The sequence below is a fragment of the Amborella trichopoda genome, chromosome 13 (genome assembly GCF_054954075.1).
Source record: "Amborella trichopoda isolate Santa Cruz 75 chromosome 13, AtrichopodaSantaCruz75HAP2 v2.0, whole genome shotgun sequence".
Taxonomy (NCBI): Eukaryota; Viridiplantae; Streptophyta; class Magnoliopsida; order Amborellales; family Amborellaceae; genus Amborella; species Amborella trichopoda.
In genome coordinates this window covers 19,012,501-19,038,296 of record NC_142348.1, presented here as the reverse complement: position 1 = coordinate 19,038,296, position 25,796 = coordinate 19,012,501, and the positions used below count along the sequence as shown (strand labels likewise).

Below are 25,796 nucleotides of genomic sequence, written 5' to 3'. Positions count from 1 at the left end.
TTAGAAGCCCCCGGGAGGGGTTGGGGGGTGGGTTCGTCTTTGCTAAACACCCATTAGGTTAAGGGGCTTTGTTATTGGCCATATCCATCACTGCCTTTCTAAACTTCTTCTAACTGAGAAAGGCCTTTCAAGCCAAGCTGAATCTTGAGGGGGAGGGAATTGAAAGACAAATGTACTAGTCTAGGTCTAGGGTCCTCTGGTTTTGAGAAGAGGCTCTTGAAGTACCTAACGATGACACGATTTATATGCTCTGGCTAGGTATAGGTACGGTTGTCTGCAGAGATTTGAATGATAGCATTTTCTCTTCCTTTAGAGTTAGAGATCTTATGGAAGAAGGCAGTATTCCTGTCACCTATGTTAAGCCATTTTACCCTAGATGTCTGAGATATGTAGGTTTCTTCTTACTCTAGGGCAGAGAGGAGATTTCCTTTGAAGTCCTCTCGGGGAGTTCAATTGGTACCTTTGGTTATTAGATGTTGCAATATTTGATCTGAAATTCCACGTGATTACAGGAACTATATTGGTAAACTTTTGGTGCAGCATACTGGCATTTTGTGGGTGGTGTCCTGCTATCCTAAATCAGTCCTATGAGTTCAAAAATCCCTAGTCACGGTTATTCCTGTTTGAAACAAAAGAATATTAACATACTAGTTCAATTGGTACCTTTGATTATTAGATGTTGCGATATTTGATCTGAAATTACACATGATTACAGGAATTATATTGGTGAGCTTTTGGTGTAGCATACTGGCATTGTGTGTGTGGTGTCCTGCTCTCCTAAATCAGTCCTATGAGTTCAAAAATCCCTAGTCACGGTTATTCTTGTTTGAAACAAAAGAATATTAACATACAAAAGAATATTAACATACGTTCTTTATTTATGCTGGATTTTGTGTGTAATAATTTTTGTTTGCTAGGCCTTCTCTTCATTTTCCTTTATTATGCCATCAAGTTTGGTCAGTCATATTTTGAGAGATTCCAAGCATGTTACTATCAGCACGCTTTGTTGCCATGTTTTGAAATTCCTCCGTCTAATGTTTTTCTTTTTTAGGGATTTACACATCCTGTGCGAGCACATTTTCTAGAGGATATTGTTGAAACCACTGGCTATAGATTGACTCCATACAACCAAGTCGATGATTATGGTCAAGAAAAGATGTGGAAAATGCAGAGACAAGCTCTACGTAAGAGGAAAAGCCAAATAGCTAGTTCTGTTGAGGTAGAAAAATTTATGGCCTTTGATTGTCACTCCTTTCTCTTCTTGTGAGCTGTGTTGAAGAAATTCTCTTTCTGTTTCTTCTCTATTGCTGAGCAGGATGCATTAGAAGCTGCCAATTTTGACAAATATAGTCTGAGAACTCGGGAGTCTTTGGCCTGTTGGAATCCTGATTCGATTGGATTCAACCTCATTGAAAATGTATTATGCCATATATGTAGGAATGGAAGACCTGGTGCTGTGTTAGTTTTTATGACTGGGTGGGATGACATAAATTCTCTGAAGGAACAGCTCCAAGCTCATCCTCTTCTAGGTGATCCGAGCAGAGTTCTCGTACTTGCATGCCATGGGTCTATGGCAAGTTCAGAGCAGGTGATTTTGATGGTTGCATCAGACATTTTTTTTTTGATTAGTGAATGTTTATGTCTGTTACCTCTTAGCATTCATCTTTTATTGCTTTTCCCCTCCTCCACACGTTTTACTTGCAAGTCATACTAAACTTGTGTAAAGCATAGACTATAATAAGTGCCTTACGAACAGTATTGTAAAAATTGTTTCACTGGGGATAGATTTTACTTTTAATTTCATCGTTCTTAGCATGTGTTGAACTGTTATCTGGTCTTGAGTTATAAGCCATAAAGAAAACAAATTTTTTTTTGTCTACTCAACTAGTGGGTGGCATTCTCATATAATTGTCGATTTTTTCTGCTGATGTTTGTCAGAGTCATGGCTGCTACCTGAAATGCATGTAGAAATAAATTATAATCCATAAAGAAAGCATCTTTTTTTTGTCTACTCAACTAGTGGGTGGCATTCTCATGTAATTGTCAATTTTTTCTGCTGATGTCTGTCAGAGTCATGGCTGCTACCTGAAATGCATGTAGAAATAAATTAATGTTCTCAAGAAATTTATATTTTAAAGTTGCCTGCCACTGACATGCCATGAAAATAGAAGAACCGTAAAAGTAGACTCTTGAAAATGGAATTAAACAGACGGCACAAGAAAAGGCATTAGATCATTTTTTATTAATAATGTAGCTGTGGATCATCTCCCAGAAAGACAATGATATTGTGTTTGTTGCTAAAATATCACAAACACGGTCAATGAGAAAGGGCTGGAATGGGCCGTTGGCCTAGGTGGTCAGGGTGGTGGAGCCACAATGTGACATTAAGGTTCCATTCCCACCCCTTCAACATGTCACCTAAAAAACAGAAAAAAAGGAACCAGGTAAATGGAAAAGGGCCATTTGTAAATGAGGAGTTTGGACTAGGTGAGTAAATTTAATCCAACAGCGTGCAGCAGAAGGAACCACATTCAGCTCTACTTGTATTAGGAGATATAAAAGGCCGCATGGAAATGGGCTTTGATGCTATTAAATGCTTTTCTTGCATTAGTTAATGAATAGGTCAGATTGAGGGTGCTGATGACACTGGCGCAATAACAGCACATGTTTTTCGCATTTATGAACCTGTGCTCATCAGTATTTCAATTTGCTGTTGTGCTAATAGTCTGAAGGGATTCTGTTCTTTTAGATTGTTCCTTTGTGTGGCAGCCTTTGTGGTTTCAAAATTATCAATTAACAGGAACTGCAGCCCAAGTTGCTATCTGCATACCTGGTTCACTTGTGAGATTACCTCAATTCTCCAGATGCATATTAATTTTGATACAGAACTGAACGTTGTTAAAGGTTGCTATTCAAACTTCCTTTCATGATTTCTTTCCACTGTGCGGGGTTCCAATTCCTGCAGGTGGTGAAGTTTTTGTTTTCTTTTTTCCAGGTTCTTGATTTATATTTTAATGCTATGTAGAATATGATTTGGTAATGGACTTTTATTAGGATATGCTTTTGTAAGATCTTTTTAGAGCAGTGTGCGCTTTATTGGATCCAATGCTACCTCTGCTATTACTTCTGAAAAAAGCTTTTGCAGTAATCTCTTATGGAAACTCTTTTACTCCCTATCTCGTGTTATACCATTTTTGGATGTTTCCAATTGTGGAGTGTTTTCTTCTTGCATAACAACTACAAAAAGAGTTTTATTTGGATGGATGGACTCAGCTGTGACATATTCTCGGACTCAGCTGTGGCATATGCTCAGCAAGGAATGCTTTATTTATTTTTGAAACTTTAGTATACCCAAGACCTTATGGACTTAGTGGTGGCAAAACAGATATTCACAGGTGATTTTGTGAGGATTTCATATGAGTGTTTTCTTGGAAATGTGAAACTGCTTAATTGACACCCCAGCTAAAACAGAACTTGCAGAAAATTCTGTTCGTGTGTATGCCTATCTGATCAGGTGTATTTTAGCAATATGGTGTTTTTATGATTTAGTGGTGTACAAGGGTTCTATCTCTGCAAGATTCAGGATAAGCATAGGGTATCACTTGGAACTCCAATAGGCCTATTTTTGAAACAACTTCCGAAAGTTATCTCCCTCGCAGTTGTCACATGTACCTGTCCTACTGAACTAGCCATCTGGTGCTCAGTTACATAGAAGGTTTTTCTCTCTTTAAGGAATGATTGTTGTAATTTATAATGAACTTGTCAATCCTAGTGACAATATTGTACGTGGAAATTGCACCTGCAGTTACCATTCATATGCTTCTTGATCGTGGTGTTTCCAAAAGTTGAACTTATGTACTTTAGGCCTACATGGAACAAATGTGGCAAAAGTTTAATGCTGCTGCCAACCTAACACAAACCTCCTCCTTTCTCTGGGCTTGGGACTGGCATAATTGGTTTGGGACTGGCCATTGCGGACCCCAAACAGTTGGGACAAGGCTCTGATGTTGTTGTTGTTGTTGATGATGTACTTGAGTCTTACCTATAGTTTCAATATTGTGTGTGTGAATCTAAACTTTAAGCTGAGATGTTATATTCAGGTAATAATAGTGCCTCTCTATGTGCTAGCTATCCATTGGAATGAGGGAAGACTAGACTATAATTGGAACAACTATTGGATGAGCATGGAAATGGAAAAAGAAAAATGTTGAGTATCTTGCTTTTTACAGAGCAGGAATGTGAGAAGTTAGTTTGTTTCCATAAGAAAGACTAATTTGGAAAACCTTAGTCAATCTAGCCATGAGTTGCCATTGAAATGGCAGTTGGTAACAAAGAGATAGAGGGACCCTCTAGGACATGACATGACCCTAATGGTAGGTTACGTTACCGACCATAAGCTCAACGGATGGTGATGACTCTATCCTGTAAATGGGATCCTCAATTTGATTTCTTATCATTCTTATGCAAAACATTGGTGTATATCTATCCCTCAAAAGAAAACATTGGTGTATATCTTTTGAGCCAACTTAATTATCTCTTTTGTTCGTGTCTATTTTGCTTTCATTGTCAGAGCCATGCAACCACATGCATTGTGTCACCTAATGCTTTCATAAGAAAGATTCCTTGTGTGCTTTGTTTAATGTGAAATGGGAGGAATGGCCACAATGTTAAGTGAAATAAATTAAATGAATTGCACAATGACCACTCAATACCCAAGGGCCTAAACAAAATTTTATTGCGGGTCTAATGGGGTTAGGTCTAACTCTATTTGGGGCTCTTTGTGGCTACTCAGAGGCCCTCACTTGCATACCCAACTCGTGAATCCATGGGTACGTGCAAAGCCACAAACCATGTAATGAGTAGCATGCCCAACATTTGTCCATCAAAAGAAGATGTCGGACCTTGGTGTGCATTACAATTCAAAACAAAATTCAAAAGGATGCAACTGAGCATGCCCCATCCCTCCAACCCATGCAATACCGACATTCTGACTAAGGGATGTTCTTCGAGTTCGTACTTACGCATCTTCCTCATGGCACCCCCAGGAATTTCAGTGCCCATCTATTTGTGCATGAGCATTTGTGGCCGATGGCCATGACCTGTGTACACATCTATGACAATAAGGGATTGCCATTGTCAAAATGGTGTGAAAATACGTCGTTCTTTCCTTCTTTCCATCATTACTCAAGTCTCTACTAGGAAAAATGTTTAATTACGCAAAGGAGAGACTCTTTGTCCTCACTTTATTTGACGCCACATTGTATGTTGCTAATGCGTGTTGCGACAGTTGTTTCTTTATATGACCACAATAGTGAAATCAACCAAGGAATGTGCTTGCTCTTAAGCAACTTGTTTAATCCTGGCTATTTATTAAGCGAAGTCCATCCTTCAATTAACTCACATAATTAAAAAATTTGGCTGCTTAGGTGTGCCCTAGGTGGAGGTGCCTCTAGGTACACACCTAGGCAGGCGCCTTGGCCAAGGCTCTCACCTTGGCCCTCTCCCTTCTTCCTACATTTATAAATTATAGCTTTTATATTATATAATATTGTATATGGTAATAGTACTATTTAATATTGTATGTGGTCATAGCACCATAATAGTATAGTACATCATCATTTTGGCCTTTTCCCAATTAATTGGGGTCGGCTACATGAATCTTGATTTTCCATTCTGTTCTATTAAAGGCCATACCCTCAGTGAGGCCATAAGTCTCCATATCTTTTCTGACTACTTTCAACCATGTCCTTTTGGGCCTACTCCTTGCCCTTTTCAGTCCTTACACTTAATCTAACTCGCATCTCCTAACCGGTATTGTATTTGGTCGGCGCCACGCATGGCCAACCCACCTAAGTCTACTATCTCTCATTTTATCGCCTATTGGTGCCACGTCAAAATTCTCTCGGATAGATTCATTTTGAATTCTATCTCTTATTGTCTTGTCGCTCATCCATTTGAACATCCTCATCTTTGCGACACTACTTCTATGGTATATTGTTTTTGTCCGCCCAACATTCCGCCCCATAGAGCAGAGCCGGTCTCACGACTTTCCTATAAAACTTGCCCTTCAGCCTCATTGGTATGCGGCGATGATATAAAATTCCAGTTTCGCATCTCCAGTTTGCCCACTCAACTCTAATTTTGTGTGTGACATCTGCATTGATCTCTCCATTTTTTTGAATTATCAACCTAAGATATTGAAAATGCGGTCTTTTTTTGTACTTGCTGCCCGTCAATCTTAACTGCTTCCTCCTCTCGACTCTTATTATTCTTAAGCTTGCACTCCATATACTCTGTTTTAGTTCTACTAATTTTAAAACCTTTGGATTCTAGAGCATCCCTCCAAAGTTCTAACTTTGTGTTGGCGCCGTTTCGGGTTCATCAATCAAAACTATGTCATCTGTAAACAACATGCACCACGATACTTCATCCTGTAAGTACTTGGTTAAGTCGTCCATAACTAAGACAAAGAGGTACGGGCTCAATGTTGATCGTTGATGTAGACCTTTTGTCACTGAATACTCACTCGTCTCTCAATTAGTTGTTTGTACACTAGTTAGCATTCTATCGTACCTATCTCTCACCAAGTCGATGTAGTGTCTAAAGACACCTTTCTTTTCTAACACTCGCCAAATCAAATCTCGAGGTACTCTATCATAAGCTTTTCTAGATTAATAAAGACCATGTGGAGGTCTTTTCCCTTGGCCCTAAATTTCTCAATCAGTTACTTAAGTAGGAAAATAGCCTCTGCTGTTGACCTTCTTGGTATAAACTCAAATTGGTTTTCAAATACACTCGTTTCATGCCTTAGTTGTTGCTCAATGATTCTCTCCCAGAGCTTCATAGTATGACTTATAAGCTTGATCCCTCGATAGTTTGCACAATTCTGTATGTCTCATTTGTTCTTGTAAATAGGAACCACAATACTTTTCTTCCATTCTCTGGCATTTTCTTTGTTCTCAACACCTTGTTGAACAGCTTCGTCAACTAGTCAATGCCAATTTCCCTCATGCGCTTCCAAACCTCTATCGGGATACCATTTAATCCTAAAGCCTTTCCTATCCTCAACCTTTTCAAAGCTTCTTTCACTTTCAACATCCTAATCCTATGACTGTATCTATAATCTCCGCCGTCACTTGTATCAACAGTTCAATAATTTTTGAAACTAGGCTCTCCACTTTTCGTTGACCCCGTCATCCTTCACCAACACCCTTAGATCCTCTCTTTGAATGGATTTAATATGGTTTAGATCCCTACACGCTTTCTCTCTTATTTTTGCTAATTTGAAGATATCTTTTTTGCCTTCTCTTGTTCTCAATTTATTGTATGGATTGTCATATGCCTTAAGTTTACCTTTTCTTACTATTTGTTCAGCATTTTTCTTAGCATTTTTATGTTCTTCTAAGTTTTGATCGTTTCTATTACATTGCCAAGTTTTGTAACATGGTCGTTTTTTGCTAATAGGCTTTTGAACCTCATCATTCCACCACCAAGTTTCCTTATCGAAGTTTCTTTTTCCTCTAGAATCTCCTAAAACTTCTTTTGCCACTTTTGTGATACATTCAACCATCTCATTCCATATTACATTGACATCATGATCATATTTAGAGTTCCATTTTCCTCCTTTAACTAATTTATTCTTAAATAAGTCTATTTCGCATTTTTTAAATTCTTTCACCTCCTCCATGTCTTTATGCAGACGTCCATGACCACATGCCTATTTTGGGTATCAAACTCTTTTCTGGGATAACCTTACAGTCTTTACATGAAGGTCGATCTACTTTCTCTAGGAAAAGGTTTATCTGTGGCTTTTATGTGTTCCACTTTTATAAGCTATTAAATGTTCATCTTGCTTTTTAAAGTAAGTGTTTGCTATTGCTAGGTCGTAGGTCATAGCAAAATCTATAATAGTCTCACTCATCTCATTTCTTTCCCCAAACCCATATCCCCCATGTACCCCTTCATATCATCTACTATCCTTCCCAACATGACCATTTAGGTTCCCTCCTAAAAAGATCATCTCTTCATTTGGTATGTCCTGGACTATTCCATCTATGTCCTCCCAACATTGTCTCTTACCATAGTAGTATATAGCAAACACCTTAAATATTATTGATGCATGCATCAATGTCATATTCTAATACATATGTAACATTGTTTCTTAAAAAAAAAATATTATTGGTATTATAGTAGAAATATATTAATCAACTATTAACTATCAACACTAACGTACGAAGTTATTTATATAATACTAATAATACTATTATCTAAAATACAAATGTATTCAAATATTAATATATTCTTATTGATATGCGCATCAATGTTGTCAATTCTAATATATTAAGAATAAATGGGTGAATGATGTTTCCTTAAAAACTAATATGTTTCTTTTAATATGTAGATAATTGCATTTATATGAAGAGAAGGGTACAATTAAGAGTGTATAAAAAACAAGGCAACCCAGAAATTGGGTGCCCCATATAAAATCCTCTTAAGGGTCCAAAAACGCTCTATATCAGATTCACGAGAGGATAAAAGGAGGGGAGCACAGGCTTAAAAAATGCCCACAAATCCTATGGTAGGAATAAGTCATCCGCTGTCTTATTGCTTCTCAAAAAACGTGGTTCCAGGTTACCCTCAACGTGCTTGAAATCCAGAAATTTTGTCAAAGGTGGGGTCTACCCTCTAGGGCCAAGGAGCGGCCTTAGAGGCCATGCGATGATGTTGCTTGAGGTACCTTCAAGGACCAATACTGTGTTCCAGGTAGGGTCAAATCTTCGGAGCCCTTCAAGTATGGCCTTGGCCTCCACTACAGTGGAGTCAGTGTTTCCTACAGACATCGAGAAAGAAAGGATGGTGGAGCCCTCAGAATTTCGGAAGATGCTCCCTATCCCAGAGGATCCTAGGGGTAGTCAGGTATAGAAGTTCATGTCAGTTGTGAAACAGGTTAGCAAAGGAGTAATTTTTTAGGGTTTTGTGGTTACAAGCTCAGAAGAGACTATAGAGCGGTATTTTCAATTAGGGAGGGAATAGAAGCAATTCCCCCTCCTGGAAATTCTGCTATTTCTTTCAAGCCAAATGGTCTATAAGATGGCTGTAAGGGAGGCTCTCCAAAGGAAGTAACCAGAATTGTTCCAGGGAGTACGCAGGTTGCTGGAAAAGAGTTCAGGGATGGAGTGGGGGGTAACCCACTGGCACTTGAAAAGGTTAAGTACATCGGTCTAAAGGGCAGCAGCTACCTCACAATGGTTGAGAAGATGGGAGTTGGTCTCCTTGGACGAGAGACACATAACACATCCATTAGGAAGGGATAGGCCTCTACGCTGTAGTTGGTGGAGGGTTAAGGCTCTTTCATGGAGAGTGATCGAACTGAATACTTGGATCTTTGGGGGAATGGAGGGGAACCAGGCTTTGGCAGTTATTAGGGGAGGAGCATTGAGAGTAGGAGAGGTCGTGGTGATGGCTCGGTAGAGTGAAGCAATTGAAAAAATTCCCAAAGAGGCAGGGGACGAAATGATTTTGTCTTCCCATGCAAGGGAAGAAAAACTGAGTGTAGCAGTGCTGAGAAAGCCAAAAAATATCCTCTCTTCATCGTTGAGGCTCGTTTGAAATTGGAATTCCAAGTTCTACTGTTGCCGTTGCTGGCAAAACAGTCAGCCACAGTTGAATAGGGATTAAGGCCAAGCTGAAAGAGAGAGGGGAAGGACACTTTAAGAGGGCTGTCACCAATCCAAATGTAATGCCAAAAGGAGATAATATTGCCTGACCTTGGACGGTTCTGGATCCCTTGTAGGAAAGGGCTGCGATAATGTTTGAGAGTCCTCAAAAACTGAAATGTTGCCTGTAGTTCTTAAAGAGGGTAGCCACTTGTGGTCTTGTGGGCAATATTTATGGGTGAGATTACCTCTCTCACAGTTGGTTAGGTTGCATGGCATAGCGCTACCACCATTTGCCTAACAGGGCCATGTTGGTGGCTCTTAGGCTGCAAATGCCAAGACCACCACGGGTCTTGGAAGGCATGCCTTGGCCTAGGAGATAAGGTGGAATTTATGGCCATCTTCACCTGACCAAAGAAAATCCCTCATGAGTTTTCCAATCTTGCAAGAACTGAAGCTGGCATGAGGTAGAGGGACATCAGAAAGAGAGGAATACTGGAGAGGGTGACCTTGATGAGTAACACTCTTCTAGCTGAGGATAAGAATCTCCCTTTCCAAGCTGCAAGCCTCCTATCAAATTTATCAATTATAAGGCTCAAATGATCAAGCCTAGTCATGCCGAGGCAGAGGGGGAGCCCAAGGTAGGTAGAAGGGAGATTATCAACCGCACACCCCCAACAGGCAACGAGGATATGGACCAAGGGGTGTTCCGCGGCTACACCCATCATTTTTTACTCTGAAACCATTGGCTTGTTCAAAACATTCGAGGAAGAGAAGCAGGCGATCAACTTGTTGTTGGGTAGCATTGCACAAGATAAGAGTATCGTCTGTGTGTTGAAGGTGGGTTATAAGAGGGCCCGGCCTGGCTTCCAAAATTGAAACCCGAAAGAAGCCTTGGTTGATACATCCTCGATAAAGAGGCACTGAATACCTCAGCTACTATGGCGACAAGGAAGGGCGACAAGGATCATCTTGTTGTAGGCCTCTTGAGGCATGGAACTACCCCTTGGGCGAGTTATTGAACAACACAGAGGTTTTGAGATGCAACCTTGGATCCATTTTCTCCATGTAGCCCTGAAGCCCATTTGGCGAAAGGTTTCATGAAGAATCTTCCAATCGACATGATCATACGCCTTCTCCCAATCAAGTTTTATGATGAGCCCTGGGATTTTTTGTAGTGGCATGAATGATACTTTTGTGAGCAATAACAGCCACATCGAGTATTTGGCGATCCCTGACAAAAGCCCCTTGAGATGGGGAAATGACCCAGTGTAATACCAGTTTAAGGCGAGAGGCCAAGACTTTGGACAATTTTATAAGAGCTATTGATTAGGCTTATAGGCCTGAAATCTTTTAATTCCTCTGCTCCCTCTATCTTTAGGACGAAGGCTGTGAAGGTGGAATTCATATCTCGGTGGATGATTCCCCTTGAGTGAAATTCCTCGAAGAAAGCCATGATATCTGGCTTCAAAGTTTCCTAGAATGCTTTAGAAAGGGCCATAGGGAGCCCATCAGGTTCCAAAGCCCCGTCAGAGCTGAGGCATTTGATGGTCCCTAGTGTATCCTCCTCAGAGAAAGGTCGTTCAAGAGATGCTGCTATTTTAGGAGGAAGGGAAGGAGAGGAGAGGTCGTCCATATAGTAGGACCCTGGGGGAGTGGAAAAGTGTTGAGGAAAAAAAGTTAATAGCCGCCTGTTTGTAATGGTGAGGATGGTCGAGAATTTGACGACCAACCTTGAGATGTGTAATGGAGTTTTTTTTTTTCTTCGGCAGTTAGCAACCTTGTTGAAGTAAGCAGTGTTGAGATCCCCAAGCTTGAGCCACTTGACCTTGGATCTTTGGGTGCAGAAGATTTCCTTCTTCTTGAGGAGAAGACTAAAGTCAAGTTTGGCTTTGGACTTGAGCTCCAGTTCAGAGGGAGAGAGGGTTTGATCTTCTTCTGTGGAATCTCAGAATTGAATGGAATGAAGCAACGATTGTTTTGGGTTTGAAAGTTGTCGGGGAGTTGGGCACTCTACGACCTCAAGGAGTGCTCAAGGAACTGAAGTTTCTTTTGTAGTCCAAAGCCAGCCCATCCAAGAACTTGTGTGGCAAAGGACTCCCATTTGGAGCGAACCATAGCTGAGAAATCTACCTCCTCGAACCAAGCAATTTCAAATTGAAAAGGTTTTGGTCCCCCTTTGGAAGGCCTGAGTTTTAAGTAAAATAGGGCGGTGTTTTGAAGTAGGCTTGGGGAGCACTTAGGAATGAGTTCAGGGAAGAGATTGTCCCATTCAAGGGAGGTGAGAACCTGTCCAGCTTGGATAAAGTGGGATTTGGGGAGTGATTACACCAAGTAAATTCTGCCCCCTCGAGGGATATTGAGACGGATTTGGGGAGTGATTAGACCAATTAAATGCTGCCCCCTCAAGAGGGATATCGAGATGGTGGTTATGGGATATATAGTCTGAGAAGTGGATCATGGCAGGGGTAATCCTATCATCAAAGTTTCTTGCATGAGACCATCTAGTTACATTAAAATCACCTCCCAAGCACCAAGTGGAACTGTTTTTTTTTTTTTTTTTGAGGAAACCAAGTGGAAGGGGTTAAGGACATGACGTGTCAAAGTTCTCCCCAGAAGGCATCTCCGACCTAGTCCAAATTGGGTTTGTACGCCACTGGGGTTTTCCATAGAAGGCCATTAGAAATTCTGGTAAGCGTAAAAGTAACTGAAAATTGCCCATGTGGTGATTGACTAGGACATGGACGGTTGGGTCCCAAAGGACCCAAATGCCACCTGAAGCTCCTTGAGCTTCAAGGGCCACCCATGGGCAAGGTCTAAAGCTCCAAGACCATCGAAGGGAGGGAGAGCGAAGTTTAGTTTCCACCAACTCAAGGAGGGAAGGGGAAAACTTGGTGATGAGGTTGCAAACTGTACTTCGCTTGTTCGGGTTGCCCAAGCCCTGAACACTCCATATCAAAATCCTCATGAGGAATGCGATGGGGTAGAGGGTTGCCCTTTGTCATACAAGAGTCCGAAGTGAAGATTGGTGAGCTCACGTTGTCCCTTGTAGGTGGTTGTACGAGCCTTACCTTTAGTTTTGGCTTTGGCTTTCTCTATGGCCTTGAGTTGGGCATCAACCTTGAGTCCCATCACTTGAAGCACCTCCTCAATATTACCTTGAGCAAAATCCATAGCTTCGACAAAGTTGGAGTCCACCAAGGCTACGATTGAAATTGTGAGGATTTCTCTATGGAGGGGGGAATGGTTACATCCTGATGAGAGGGGAGTGGTGATAGTTTAAAAGGGGAGGGGGATGGCTAGCACAATGGGGTATGCAGAATGATGCCCAACACGGAGGGCTAGATGGGGTTGGAGGAAGGTAAGTAGGGGGGTTCTGTGCTTTTAGCGGGAGAGGGCATGACCCTTTTAGGTGGGATAAGAAAGTGGAAGGGGGAGTCTGATGATAGCTCTGCAATGCCAAATGATGACTTGAGGTGAAGGATGGAAAAGGCGGGGCCACTGATGATTGTCTGGAGCAGGGGAGGCCGGAGAACAGAGGCCAATGTGGGGATTGGGTTGGGGTGGACGAAAGTGGGGAGGTGAGGGGAGGAAATTTGGGAGGTGATGCAATTAAAGAGGGGGGAGAGAGCGAGGGGGAGAGGTGAGAAGATGAAGTTGGGGTAGCATTGGTAGGGGAAATGGATGAGGATAGGTGGAGAGGTTAAGAGGAAGGAGGATGAGGCTTTGAGGGGGGAGAGGTGAGAGGGGTTACGGGAATCGAAGGTTGGAGGCTGAGAGATGAGGTGGATGAGAAGAGGGGAGAGGCAGAGGGAGCCAATTGCGAAAAGCAGGGAAGTGGGGGGCCTGAGGAAGGGTAGGTCGAAGAAAGGGGGAAAAGATAGGAGTCGTGCTGATGAATTGAAAGGGGGAAAAGATGGGAGTCGTGCTGATGAATTGTATAGGCCTGCCATCTTCGCTGATAGGCAGCCCTCGAGATGACGTGTGTAGGAGGTGCCTGGGTATGAGGGGGTGCAAGGTCACCTGGGGATAGGGGCATGCATGCCAGCTGGATGCAGCTGTAGAGGGGAAGGGTTGAATGGCAACTGTTGGGAGTAGATGCATAGTTTGTATGGTAACTTACTTAGAAATACAATAATATATTGTATCAATAACAAAGTACAAAGTTACTAATATAATACAATCTAGTACAATTAACCCAACACAAATGTATTAAAATATTGATATATTGACAATATATGTCTCTCTCTCTCTCTCTCCTCCTCTCCTCTCCTCTCCTCTCCTCTCTTCTCTTTTTCTCTCTCATCCCCAAACCCCCACACTCTAGCACTGCCCATGTGTTTGGCGCCTGACTAGGTGGCCACCTAGACGGCTGAATCCGTTTTTTTGAACACTATTTCTTGGATTATGTTGAGCAAACATCTAAGATTAATGTGACATCTTGTGGCCCCCGCTCTGACAATGCTGACATAGCTGCATTTGTTTCTTATTCTACTACGTTCATGCTAAATACCTCTTCAGACTTTTCTATTACTATTACTTCCATATAAGTAGGATCCCATTAGTGCCTACCACAAACATCAGGTCTTATAGTATCATTGCAAAGGCCATATGAAAAGAAGCGATCCATAGATATGGGGAGCTTTTAGTCAATAGGCCAGTCAGTCGGCTGTCCTGTTTAGAACCTCGATCCAGCAGTTTTGGAGTGGATTTCTTTGGGGGAACCCTATCCAATATCAGTTAGGATCATGTTCCTTTAAGTGGTCATTGGAACTTACAATCCCATTGGCCATGGGAGCCCGATCCTGTGTACCTATTCAGATCTCTCTAATTGTGGGTCCACAATCCTGGTGGGCTCATACCACACATAGTTGGTAGGATCTCCCAACCTATAGCGCTCAGGGAAAGGGATTTTTAAGGGATCTCTGAGTTTAAAATTTTTGGATTGTAATCCCCATTGATAGGAATCTCGATCCCCACTATTAGGGATCTCAATCCCCACCTTAAATATGAAGATAGCGACCAATTAATTGGTGATTTTCTTTATTGCAGCCAGCTGCAATGCAACTGTACTTTTAGTATAGTTAAATTACTTGCTGGCTATAAAGAAGGAGATCCTAAGAGTATGTATAGTCCTAGAGGATATATACTCTTTAAGGTTGGGAGCTCAAAAGGTCGGGATACAGACCTCAAAAGGTTGGGATCTCAATCCCTAACATTTGGAGATCTCGATCCCTGAAAAATGCAGATGTACGGACGACACTCCCAACCATAGCAATCTTCAAGCCTTTTACGATGCCCTGCTCCCGATCCTACTTCCGGAAATTTTGGATGAGACAATTCTTACTCATCTAATGCTCCCGTTCCCGCCCCCTCCCAACAATTATAAAATGACCATATCTTTCTCTTCTAATGTCTTATGCACACAATTTGTTAGATGTGTTTGGGGGCTACCTTCAATGGAGCTGTTTTCAAGACCTATTCGCAGGAAGAGGTACTTATTAGGTTCATGGACTCATTGGTTACCCAAGAAGGATGCTCCTAGCATTGGTTAGGTTTATCCTTATTTGTACTTCTCTCCTAACGGCCCTTATATAATCCTCAAAAACCATTCTAACATTTACTTTCCATTGCTCAAACTACTTATGTTTGATACAGCTGTTGGCCTTAGGGGTGTAATGCTCTTTGCAGGTTGTTTCAAATGGTAACTTTCAGCTTAAAAGCATTTGATTTTGTCCATTACTTTTGAGTTACAACCGCTTGTTTAGTGTCTGTAATGTGATACCAAAATGGCAATTTTATATCATTTAAGAAAGCTTTCTCATCCTCTTGCATTTATATAGCTACAGGGGTGATCGATTATTGAGTTTCGGTTATTGATCTAGCAGCGTGTAATCTGTTGTGAAAATTTATGATATGCTGAACAATGATATCGACAATAGTTCTTGGTGAACATAGCCAGAAATATATATGTTTAAGTGGAGCTCTTTGTGTTTGAGCACAGTGTGTTTTAGTGCTCTGAGTTTCCTGTTGTTTGTATCAGTTCATTCTACACATATTGTAACATTTCAACCTTTTATGTGCATCTTTACTGTTTTATGTACCTACGCAGTGATGTATCCTTCTGCATTCTCTTCATCTTTATTTGTTCATGTGCAGAGATTGATTTTTAACAAACCTGAAGAGGGAGTACGGAAGATAGTGCTTGCTACTAACATGGCTGAGACAAGTATCACCATTAATGATGTGGTATTTGTTGTGGACTGTGGGAAGGCCAAAGAGACATCTTACGACGCATTGAACAATACACCTTGCTTGCTCCCTTCATGGATTTCAAAGGCGTCTGCTCGTCAAGTAAGCTATTTGTAGCTTTTATGTCTTGTATTTTGTAGAAAAATTTTGATGAACACCATTGTTTCTAATTTTGTGGTATAGGGCTAATTGAAATATGAATACTCAATTGATGTAATTACTGATGATACAATATGATTAGGCATGAAACCTAGTTTTTGGTTCTAATGTTGTCTTACTGGTATTTTTTCACTACAAAATTTCAGAATCTTTTATTCCCAAAAGAATATTTCTTTGTTAGCATGGATCTAAAGAAACCATATTTGTAAAAGGAAGAGGATTTTACCTGAACGAGAGGAATTTGTGTTTCTTGTATCCATCTTGCACTGAAAGCATCTTACTCATTAGTATTTATAGAGGTTGCACCTCTTTATTCTTGTCTAACTTGTACTATTAAACCTTCCTAAATTCTTTCTAAATCTTCCTTTCCCAGATATAAGGATGTAGGTTCCTTAAACTAGTTGTTGCAACGAATTAGGATGAGGACATTTTCGAAATGCTTCTAACAGAAAGGAAAAAAAAAGGAAATTAATTTACTAAAATAAAATAAATGTCTGAAACCTTCCAAATCTGGTTAAACTGCAACCTAATTAAATAAAAAAGCCATTGTCAAATTCTTCAGCTGCCTTTCGGCCAAGATCGAGACCCGCGAAACATCCGAATTAAGGAAAAAAAAACAAACCCTAGGGATAGTAGTCATAGATCTCTGAGAGATCTTCCATTTGAGATTTGAAGCATCTCAACCTGGGTGAGTAAATTATGTCTTGAAAAGAAGTTTGCTTCAAACACTTATCTAGTTTTTGTAATCCTATAACCTTCACCTTTTACTGAATTTTTGCATGTTATGTAAGGTGCAGCAGGCAATGCGTAGAGTTGATATTGGTCTTGAATGTCAATCTGGTTCAGGTGGTCTTGTCTGTTTATATTTTTTGCAAATATGATTTCTATGCCTTTGAGATATTGTTCATATCGGCTATATAACAATTACGCTATGAGTATTAGTGTTACACCTTGTCATTGCTGTTAATGGATATCACTCACTTTTTAGGATTCTGGGAATCATCATCTTCTTTAAATGAATATGCTAGTTATTTCTTGGATGGCTGTACCATGCACTAATTGAATGTGCCACAAAAAATAAATATCAGAGTGGCTTCTGATTTGTCCTTTTTCCCCATGTTTTTAGGTTGTTAAAGTGGGGTTTTGTAGGACAGTTGTCTGGCATCTGTTACTGCTTGTGTGTATCTATCTTCTACCTGTTTCTTGTTTATAATTCTATTGCATGAATCTCATTGCTAAGAGTGTCTTGTTGTGTGGTGTTTGAGCCTTCATGTGCAGTGGGGTGGATGTGTGTATAGCTAAGAGTGTGTTGTCGTTTGGTGTTTGGGCCTTCATGTGCAGTGGGGTGGATGTGTGTGTGTGTGTAAGCGTGCGTGTCTGTGCAGGATCGAGCACGCGGGTTCATGTGTGTGTGTGTGCATGCATGTGTGTGTGTGTGCGTGCATGCGTGTTTGTTGGGAGCACTTGTGCGTGTGTCGGTGTGTGCGTCTGTGTCTGCGTTATCTCGTGGCTCAAATAGGTTTCACCATTCGCCTAACATCCTCTTCAATGAACCTATTTTAATGCCCATAAACAGGGGCATTGGACTTCTGTATTTATGAATGCCCAATACTTATTTACTTTTTCACCAATTAAAAGCACTTTTCCTTTATATGGTATCATTTTCCAATTTCCCGTTTTGGTTATTTTGTATTGTAACTTCTCAAATACATCCATATTCTGAATTTTTTCAAGAAATTGATTATTGTGATTAGTTGAACTCTTTTCTTGCAGAGAAGAGGCAGAGCTGGTCGTGTTCAACCTGGAGAGTGTTATCATCTCTATCCCAGATGTGTATATGATGCTTTTGCGGAGTACCAATTGCCAGAGCTTTTGAGAACACCTCTCCAATCTCTTTGCTTACAAATCAAAAGTCTTCAGCTCGGAAGCATTTCTGAGTTTTTGTCAAGGGCATTACAGTCACCAGAACTACTATCGGTATCACCTGGAAAAGTGGTTTGATTTTGTTGTTCATTAAAATTTCTGTGTACTGTAGAAGCTAGTGAACTCAAGATGGCTTTTGGTTATTCTTAATAGCCTTTTGTGATATCTTCAATGATCCATTACTTTATTTGATTTGACATGCATTTATCTTGCTCTCTCTTCTGTACTCATGTTCTTTGCTATTATCTTGTTTGATGGCCTAGGTTCAAAATGCCATAGAATATTTAAAAGTTATTGGGGCCTTGGATGAGAAGGAGAATTTAACTATCCTTGGTACAAAAACTTTTTCTCTCATTTTTTCCATCTTTGGATTTTTTTTCCATTAATACTGTGATATTTTCATAATAGTTTTGGATAATTTGTGAAGGGTGTAAATTATTTTGTGTGGTTTAATTGGCAGGACGTCACTTATCAATGCTTCCAGTCGAGCCTAAACTTGGGAAGATGCTTATCCTTGGGGCAATATTCAATTGCCTTGATCCTATACTCACTGTTGTTGCTGGCCTTAGTGTCAGGGATCCATTTCTTATGCCATTTGATAAGAAGGATGTAAGTGAATTTTGTACTGCTGTGTTACATCTCTTATATTATTTTCTTATATTATTTTGCTAAAGCTGAAACTTTTGTTGACTTTTACTCTCTGGCTTATTTTCTATGCTAGGTTCACTTCTGGCCTTTATCCAAACGATTGTTCAGAATTCGTATATATTTAGAACTTGATTGCATCTCGGGATTAGGGATTTGTTGCTGTATAGCACCATCCATGCTCATTTCCTTGTTTCTTTCCACAGGCACATTGTAGTGTCATATTCATCTCATTTGTAGTTTGTGTATGCCTGTTGAAGATGAGGAAGGGAGCCTACCAGCCTATGGCTAGTATAGGCTGGACGGATAAGATTGAAGGAGAGAGCAAATGACGTCAGATTTGCGTGTTACTAAAATTATGATTGAGTCATTTTGTACTTGTACTCTGAGCACCTCACGTGTGGAATGCCTCGTTAACCTCAGACCTTGTGGGTTCTTTTTGTAATAACCTTTTGATTACATAAAAATTACACATGTTATGTCCCCCCCCCCAAAAAAATAGAAATAGGATTTAGAGAAAAGTAGTTTTTTGAGAAAAGTAGGGCCTAATGGACCCCAAATTTTGTGACATTTAGATCTCATCTATGCGCTCAAAAGAAAGAATCTGCTGAAAAATTTGTGGTAAAATGAGTTCCCCAGTCTGCCATTCATTTGATCTGTTCTCCTTCGATCTTCGCCGTCTGGCATATACTATGCTATAGGCTGGTCGGCTAGTAGCATCCTTTCCCATATGACGATTGTATGATCCAAATGTGCTACAGTATAAGCATGTTGGCTTATATAGTGTGTGTTGGAGGTATTTGTTGAACCCCATTTTTTCACACGCACACTATTAATCCTAGCAAACATGGCCATGTAATGTTTTTAAATAAGAAAACCTTAAAACTAGGTTTTTGTGGAGAGGATGTTTGGTTAACATCGGCCATCTGATTTGGTGCACTATTAGATTTAGGGTTAGATGCAGTGTTGGAAAACTTGGGCTAGTCCACTCAGGCTTGGAACCTTGCCAAGCTAATAGCCATACACATGGGAATCGTGCCTGATCTGGCTGATTCCTATTATTTTGTTTATTTTTTCTGTTTGGACTTGGTCAAGTCTTTAACAGACTCGATTGAGTTTCTTAGATCTGTCTCTGGCTTTGGGTCCTACCGAGGCCCAATCCAAGTCCATGTTTTCTAACACTAGTTAGATGTGCTTAAAGTCACCACCACGCGCCCCCCCCCACGCTAAAGTTACTCATCTAGGGTTTTTAAGGCCACCCCTGAAATTTGGGTGAAATAAATATTGTTTGGATGATTTTTCAAGGGTGGGCTACTGGATTTCGTATATTCATCATACATTTATACACGTACACACGTATATGTATATGTTGGACAAACAAGATGCAATTCATTAAAAATGATAAAAAGACCATAATTGTGCATCGATAGAGGTAGCAAATACAGTTTTTCATCATCATCTAAGTCTTATCCCAACTATTTGGAGTTGGCTATACAAATGTAGTTCTGTCATTCTACTCTATCAAGGGTCATACCCTCAGTCAAACCATAAGTCACCCTATCTCCTTTTGACTAGTTCGATCCATGTTCGTTTTGGGTCTTCCCCTTTCCCTTTTGTCTTCCACTTGAACGAAATCACCCCTCCTAAAGGTAATGTTCTAGGTCAACGCTGCACTTGGCCAAGCTACCTAAGTCTACTTCTCCTCATCTTATCTACTATTGGAGCTACGCATAAGTTCCCTAGCTACATCCTCATCTTAGCTACATTCATCTCGGTAATAGATAGAGTAATTCACCTAACAAAAGATAGATGGAAAGTATTTTATTGTACATACTGTATGTATCCGGTTCCTGTTAAATTTGTTGAAGATTTCTGTCCAATGATTATGTCTAGTTTGTTTGATCAACCCTAAGCTTTCCTTGTATTCCATGTAGTTTTTAGTCATTTGATGATGTGGATTTAAAATATAATGGTAAGAATTTCTCTGGGTATGAGGATAAAAGAGAATGATTTTCGTTTTACTTTAGTGAATTCATTGCATATCTCTTCACTCTGAAACACTTCAAACATTGCAGATGAACATTCCACATGCAGTAAGGCATGCACCTACCTGTCTAGTTGCATTCTAAATGTCCTAGACTTATGCATTCTAAATGTCCTAGACTTACTTTTTCTAATATTTCTAATTGATTTGTTTCTGTGATTGATTAGTTTGTAGACATTTGTAGGTTAAGGCAAATATGTGCTGTGCAACCGTGTTACATTCTGACTAGAAAATATTGAATGGAGTTAATGATTTGGATATATTAATAGATCACTGGATGCAAGCTTGTTTGGTTTCGTGGAAATTGCTGTCGCCGAAGGAAAAGGTCATTAGATACTAGGATTATTGCAGAACTTTTCCTATTCGCATATCCAGTCCATTGGATTGTATTACCTTGCTTATTTACCTCGTTTTTGGTTTGGTGGACTATGGCACTGACAGACTACAAGAAGAATGGAAAAAGATGTAAATAATTATATTCATAACACATGTCGCCTTAGAACTTTCGGCGTTTATACTTGTCATCTCACTTGACTGGCTTCCACTAGGAAATGGTGTTTCTTCAATGGGCTTTTGTTCTTGTTCAATTCTTAGCTTTTGCTGCAATAATAAGCTTCTTACACCTTTTTTTGTTCCCTTTGTGCTGTCAATTAAACTAAGTAGGATTGTGCTTCTTACTCTATGAGATACCCTTTGCAGCTTGCAGAATCTGCTAAGTCACAGTTTGCTGGGAAATACTATAGTGATCACCTTGCCCTCGTCCGAGCTTATGAAGGTTGGAAAGATTCTGAAAGAGAAGGTTCTGGTTACGATTATTGCTGGAAGAATTTTCTTTCAGCTCAAACATTAAAGGCCATAGATTCCCTTCGGAAGCAATTTCTTGTTTTGCTTAGAGATACTGGTTTGCTAGATGACAGCACTTCTGATTTGCTAAGTCATGATGAGCATCTTGTCCGTGCAGTTATTTGTGGTGGTTTATATCCCGGAGTATCCTCTGTTGTGGTGAGTTCCACATGTTCTCCTATCCAAAGTTGATACCTTCCTGCTTGATTCTCTTATTGGAAGTTCAAACTTTCCTGCTCGAACTACTAGTTATTGCCGTCTTTCTTTTATGTTGTGGGGCATTCTGATAGTGTTTATCGTGAATCATTTGATGACTTTATTTATGAGTGTTTATAGGTCACAGTATTGTTTAATTTATTTCTCTCTAACTTTCTTATACAATTATGCATATTTATCATTTGTCTCGCCTGCTGATACTTTGAGTTTGAAAAAGTTGGCCCCAAGCAGCTTCAATATTATATCTATAGTTTAGGTGTATCAGATCCATGAAGGCTTAAGTTGCTTCTTCATTAGATCTGTTCGGCTTCTTGTGTACTGTGATGCTGTTTGGTTAGTTGATTGATGGGTATTTGTGTTTCTTGGAGATTGTTTGCTTTCCTGGAATGTGTATCTTAAAACTTACCAGACTCTAACATAGAACCATGTATATTAGCTAAGCTGTGGTTGAAGAGTGCTTGGTGCTCTATCTCGGCAAATATTCCATTATAGCAGGGTTTGCTCCGCGGCTAATTTGGGTGGGGTTGTTTGGCTTTCAGTTCATTGCAACATGGTAGTAAGACTTCCATTAGTCGTGATGGAGTCCAATTTTTTGCCACTTGGGCATATTGTGATATATATCTTTCTTGAGAGTTACTTAAAACACCAGAAAAAAAAACCTTCTTTAGAGTGGTACACTGAGAAATTCATGCCCTGCCATATTGAACTGTTTGATGTATTTTTCAACACCATGAGGTGTGCGTGATGCATTTTTCAACACCATGATAAATAGTGGATTGGCTATTTGTTTTTGTTATAGGCTGCAAGAGGTGTTTTGTTGCGAATCCTGATGACTATGGTCGCTCATTCATTTGCATGTGTATATCACATAGTAAGTGGCAGGTGTTATGCTTTGTACTCGGGTTTGCTCACCTGTCACCGACAATTTATCAAAATTCTATTTGTAATTTCCTTGTTCGTCCATGGGTCTGTACAAAGCTCAGATTTGTGAAGTCTAATTTCTGATAAGTTTCTTTGAATGGTTTTACAGAACAAAGGGAAGTCAATTTCTACGAAGACTATGGAGGATGGTCAGGTCCTGCTTTACGCTGTATGTAGTCTCTTCTAGCTTGAAATGAATCCTAATTCTCTGACATACTTCATTATCATACTACTGCATAACATATTATTTGGATGTATCTTCTATAGTCCATCTATGGATTTGATCTCTCTTTCTCGATTCTTTTTCTAGAATTCCGTGAATGCACGCGAGCAAAGAATTCCATACCCATGGCTAGTTTTCAACGAGAAAGTGAAAGTGCATGCAGTGTTCCTCCGTGATTCGACTGCGATATCAGATTCTATGCTACTGCTTTTCGGGGGCAATCTTTCTCAAGGGGGACTTGTAAGTCCTTGACTATATTTGCACAGTAGAAAAACATAGAATTATTGTTGCCGAAAAAATGAAAGAGGAATACAGACTCATTGCTTGAACGTCTTTTATGTTTTTGCCATTCAGTTGCTTTGGTTTATCTCATCGTTGTTTATTTTGCAGGATGGGCATTTGAAAATGTTAGGGGGCTACTTGGAGTTCTTCATGAAGCCGGCTCTAGCTGATACTTACACAAAGTTGAAAAGGGAGCTCGAAGAACTAATACAGAAAAAGGTAAACCTCATGAAAGTGCCGAAAGCACTCAGGACCTTCTCTTTTGTGTCAATTGCTTCACAACATGGTCCGCATAGGCATCGGTAATGGAAACAATTTTACTTAAAAGAATTTTGAATATTGAATTTTGCCTTAGTATTTTTGGGAGGACACCGACATTGGGACATTCTTTCAGTATACAGTATCATTCCAGAATTAATTCATTCAAGGGGAAATTCAAACTGAGCCCTGGTTCAGCATAGGCTGGGGTCCTGGGTACATTGGCTTACATATACACATCAATCTAGCAATTTCCTTAACGGCTAGGTTTTGATACTATTTTATCGAGACTTAATGATGTTTGAATTAATGGTAGGTAGCTTAAGAATTCCAAAACAGTTCATGTAATGAACAGTTTAAGGCGTCCAGTGTTTGTGACCATGCTTGTGAATCTTGAGTTTTGAAATTTCTTGCTGTGGTAATTCCTCGGGGGTAAGTCCTTTGGTTATCTCTTAGAAATTAAGGAGAACTTGCAAAATAAGAAAACACTATAAAAATGAACTGTTATATTTTTTGTCAGATTTGTCATTTCGGTGATTCATAACTGTTACTGTTCTTGTAAGATTATCAATTCAGGAAGGATATTGTTCTCATGGAATTACATTTTTATTTAAGAAAATCTTGTTTTTTTTCCTTTGTTTGAGATCTTGTGATATCCTTTGTAAGATTTCAAAAAAAAAGAAACAGGAAAGCTTGTGATGCTCATTACCATGTTTCACACCTCATGGCATTTATTGGCAGCTCAAGTTTCCTTTTGAGATAATTCTGGTCTTGTCATTTTGCTTGGTCTCATGATATCCTTGTAAGATTTTCATAAAAAGAAGGATTTGTGATTTTTATTGCTATCTTCCACCCCTGACGACATTTTATGGCAGCTCGAGAACCCCAAAATGGACATTCAACCACACAGAGACCTCATCGCTGCTGTCCGGGTCCTTGTCTCGGAGGACCCATGCGAGGGCCGTTTCGTGTATGGCTGCCAGGTCCTCACACTCGCGATGAAATCATCTGCCCTCCTATCGCCTGCAGCTGCTGGCGGTGATGGTGAGAATGTGAAGAACCAACTTCAGACGTTGCTCCATAGGTCAGGGCATGGAGCCCCTGTGTACAAAACCAAGCAGACCAAGAGCAACCAGTTCAGGTCCCTTGTGGAATTCAACGGGATGCAGTTTATAGGGAAGCCATGTAGCAGTAAGAAAAATGCGGAGAAGGATGCAGCCAGTGAAGCTCTTCAGTGGTTGACAGGTGGTGCAGCTTCTGCACCTGAAGATATCGACCGCATGTCTACTCTTCTTAAGAAGACCAAGAAGAAAATGCCTAGGAGGTGGTGATGGAAGATCTCGATTCGGCTTATCCACTGGTGATGGCCTCGTTGAGGACCCCCTATGGCTCAAGGTAGATTGGAGTCAAATTGACACCCACTTTAGCTTAATTGGAGCTTAGCAGCTTGTTATGGTATGTCGATATTGACAACCCCTTCAGCCCAATTAGGGCATAACCACTGGTTATGGCCTTGTGGGAGCGTGGCATTACAGTTTTGAATTTGATGCTGCCTTATATAGGGTTGGCGTTCCAAAGAGGGGGGATTCTTTTGGTTGTCATTTGGTGATAACTGTCCCTGAACCTGATGGGTTATGGGGGTTGGGGTTATTCTTATGTGGTCAGAAGAGGCGAGGACCTTTTCCAGACAGCAACTGTTTACGTTAGCAGGCACAGGAGGAAGCATTTAGTGTATGTATTTTACACCATTGTTACAGTGACTATAGATATGAACACACCCCTGCTTTGTATGCCAAATATCAAGATGAAATGAAAACCTATGTTTTTACTATATGATTGGGGCTCATCGAGATTGCCGGAGTCTTTCGACGGTATAAGCGTTCTTTGCTATTCAAGTTTTATTGCAAAAGAATAAAAGTGGCCACTCAAAAAATAAAAATCAATGAGGAGGTTGAAACATTAATGTGGATATTGGCCCCAATTTTGAACTTAAAAAGTTAATTACCAATTTGAGGTAACATTCCATACGTTATTCATGTTGCTTTTGGAAAAGAAATGTTCTGTATCTAGTAGATTAACCCTGATTCTTTATGGCCACATGTCCAAGAGGTCGGAGCTCCTAGTGCCAGCGATTTGTTTGGATGGGAAGGTTTAGGAAACTTGTTGTACAGCAACTAAATATGAACTATGTAACATTTTGTGACTATATTAAATAAATCTGAAAACTTAAAGCTATTTCAATTCATTGCCCTGTCTTTAATAAGTTTTTTGAAATTAAATGAAGAAAATGGCTGAGATATTGAAGAGTCGAAGTTTTTTGATAAGTTTTTTGATAAATTTTATTCCAAAAGAATAAAAGTGGCCACTCAAAAAA

At 40.0% G+C, this 25,796-nt stretch overlaps 1 protein-coding gene across 4 annotated transcripts in view; it reads left to right on the top strand.

Moving 5' to 3' along the window:
• The window catches only part of LOC18433864 (DExH-box ATP-dependent RNA helicase DExH3), a 52,184-nt gene extending 26,931 nt beyond the window's left edge, over positions 1-25,253 (top strand). The window contains exons 9-21 of one of the 4 annotated variants that reach the window (XM_011624909.3): positions 1,052-1,219; positions 1,316-1,588; positions 15,816-16,010; positions 17,841-18,044; positions 18,254-18,323; positions 18,451-18,599; positions 21,379-21,454; positions 21,641-21,681; positions 22,538-22,609; positions 22,769-22,828; positions 22,970-23,122; positions 23,273-23,383; positions 24,298-25,253. In XM_011624909.3, coding sequence (XP_011623211.1) covers positions 1,052-1,219; positions 1,316-1,588; positions 15,816-16,010; positions 17,841-18,044; positions 18,254-18,323; positions 18,451-18,599; positions 21,379-21,454; positions 21,641-21,681; positions 22,538-22,609; positions 22,769-22,828; positions 22,970-23,122; positions 23,273-23,383; positions 24,298-24,753 — 2,028 coding nt within the window. In that variant the 3' untranslated portion in view covers positions 24,754-25,253. Of the gene's footprint in view, positions 1-1,051; positions 1,220-1,315; positions 1,589-15,815; positions 16,011-17,840; positions 18,045-18,253; positions 18,324-18,450; positions 18,600-21,378; positions 21,682-22,537; positions 22,610-22,768; positions 22,829-22,969; positions 23,123-23,272; positions 23,384-24,297 lie in introns of all 4 variants that reach the window. The other 3 variants (XM_011624910.3, XM_011624908.3, XM_006843943.4) reach the window with 3 other exon arrangements.
• The last annotated feature ends 543 nt before the right edge of the window (positions 25,254-25,796 follow it).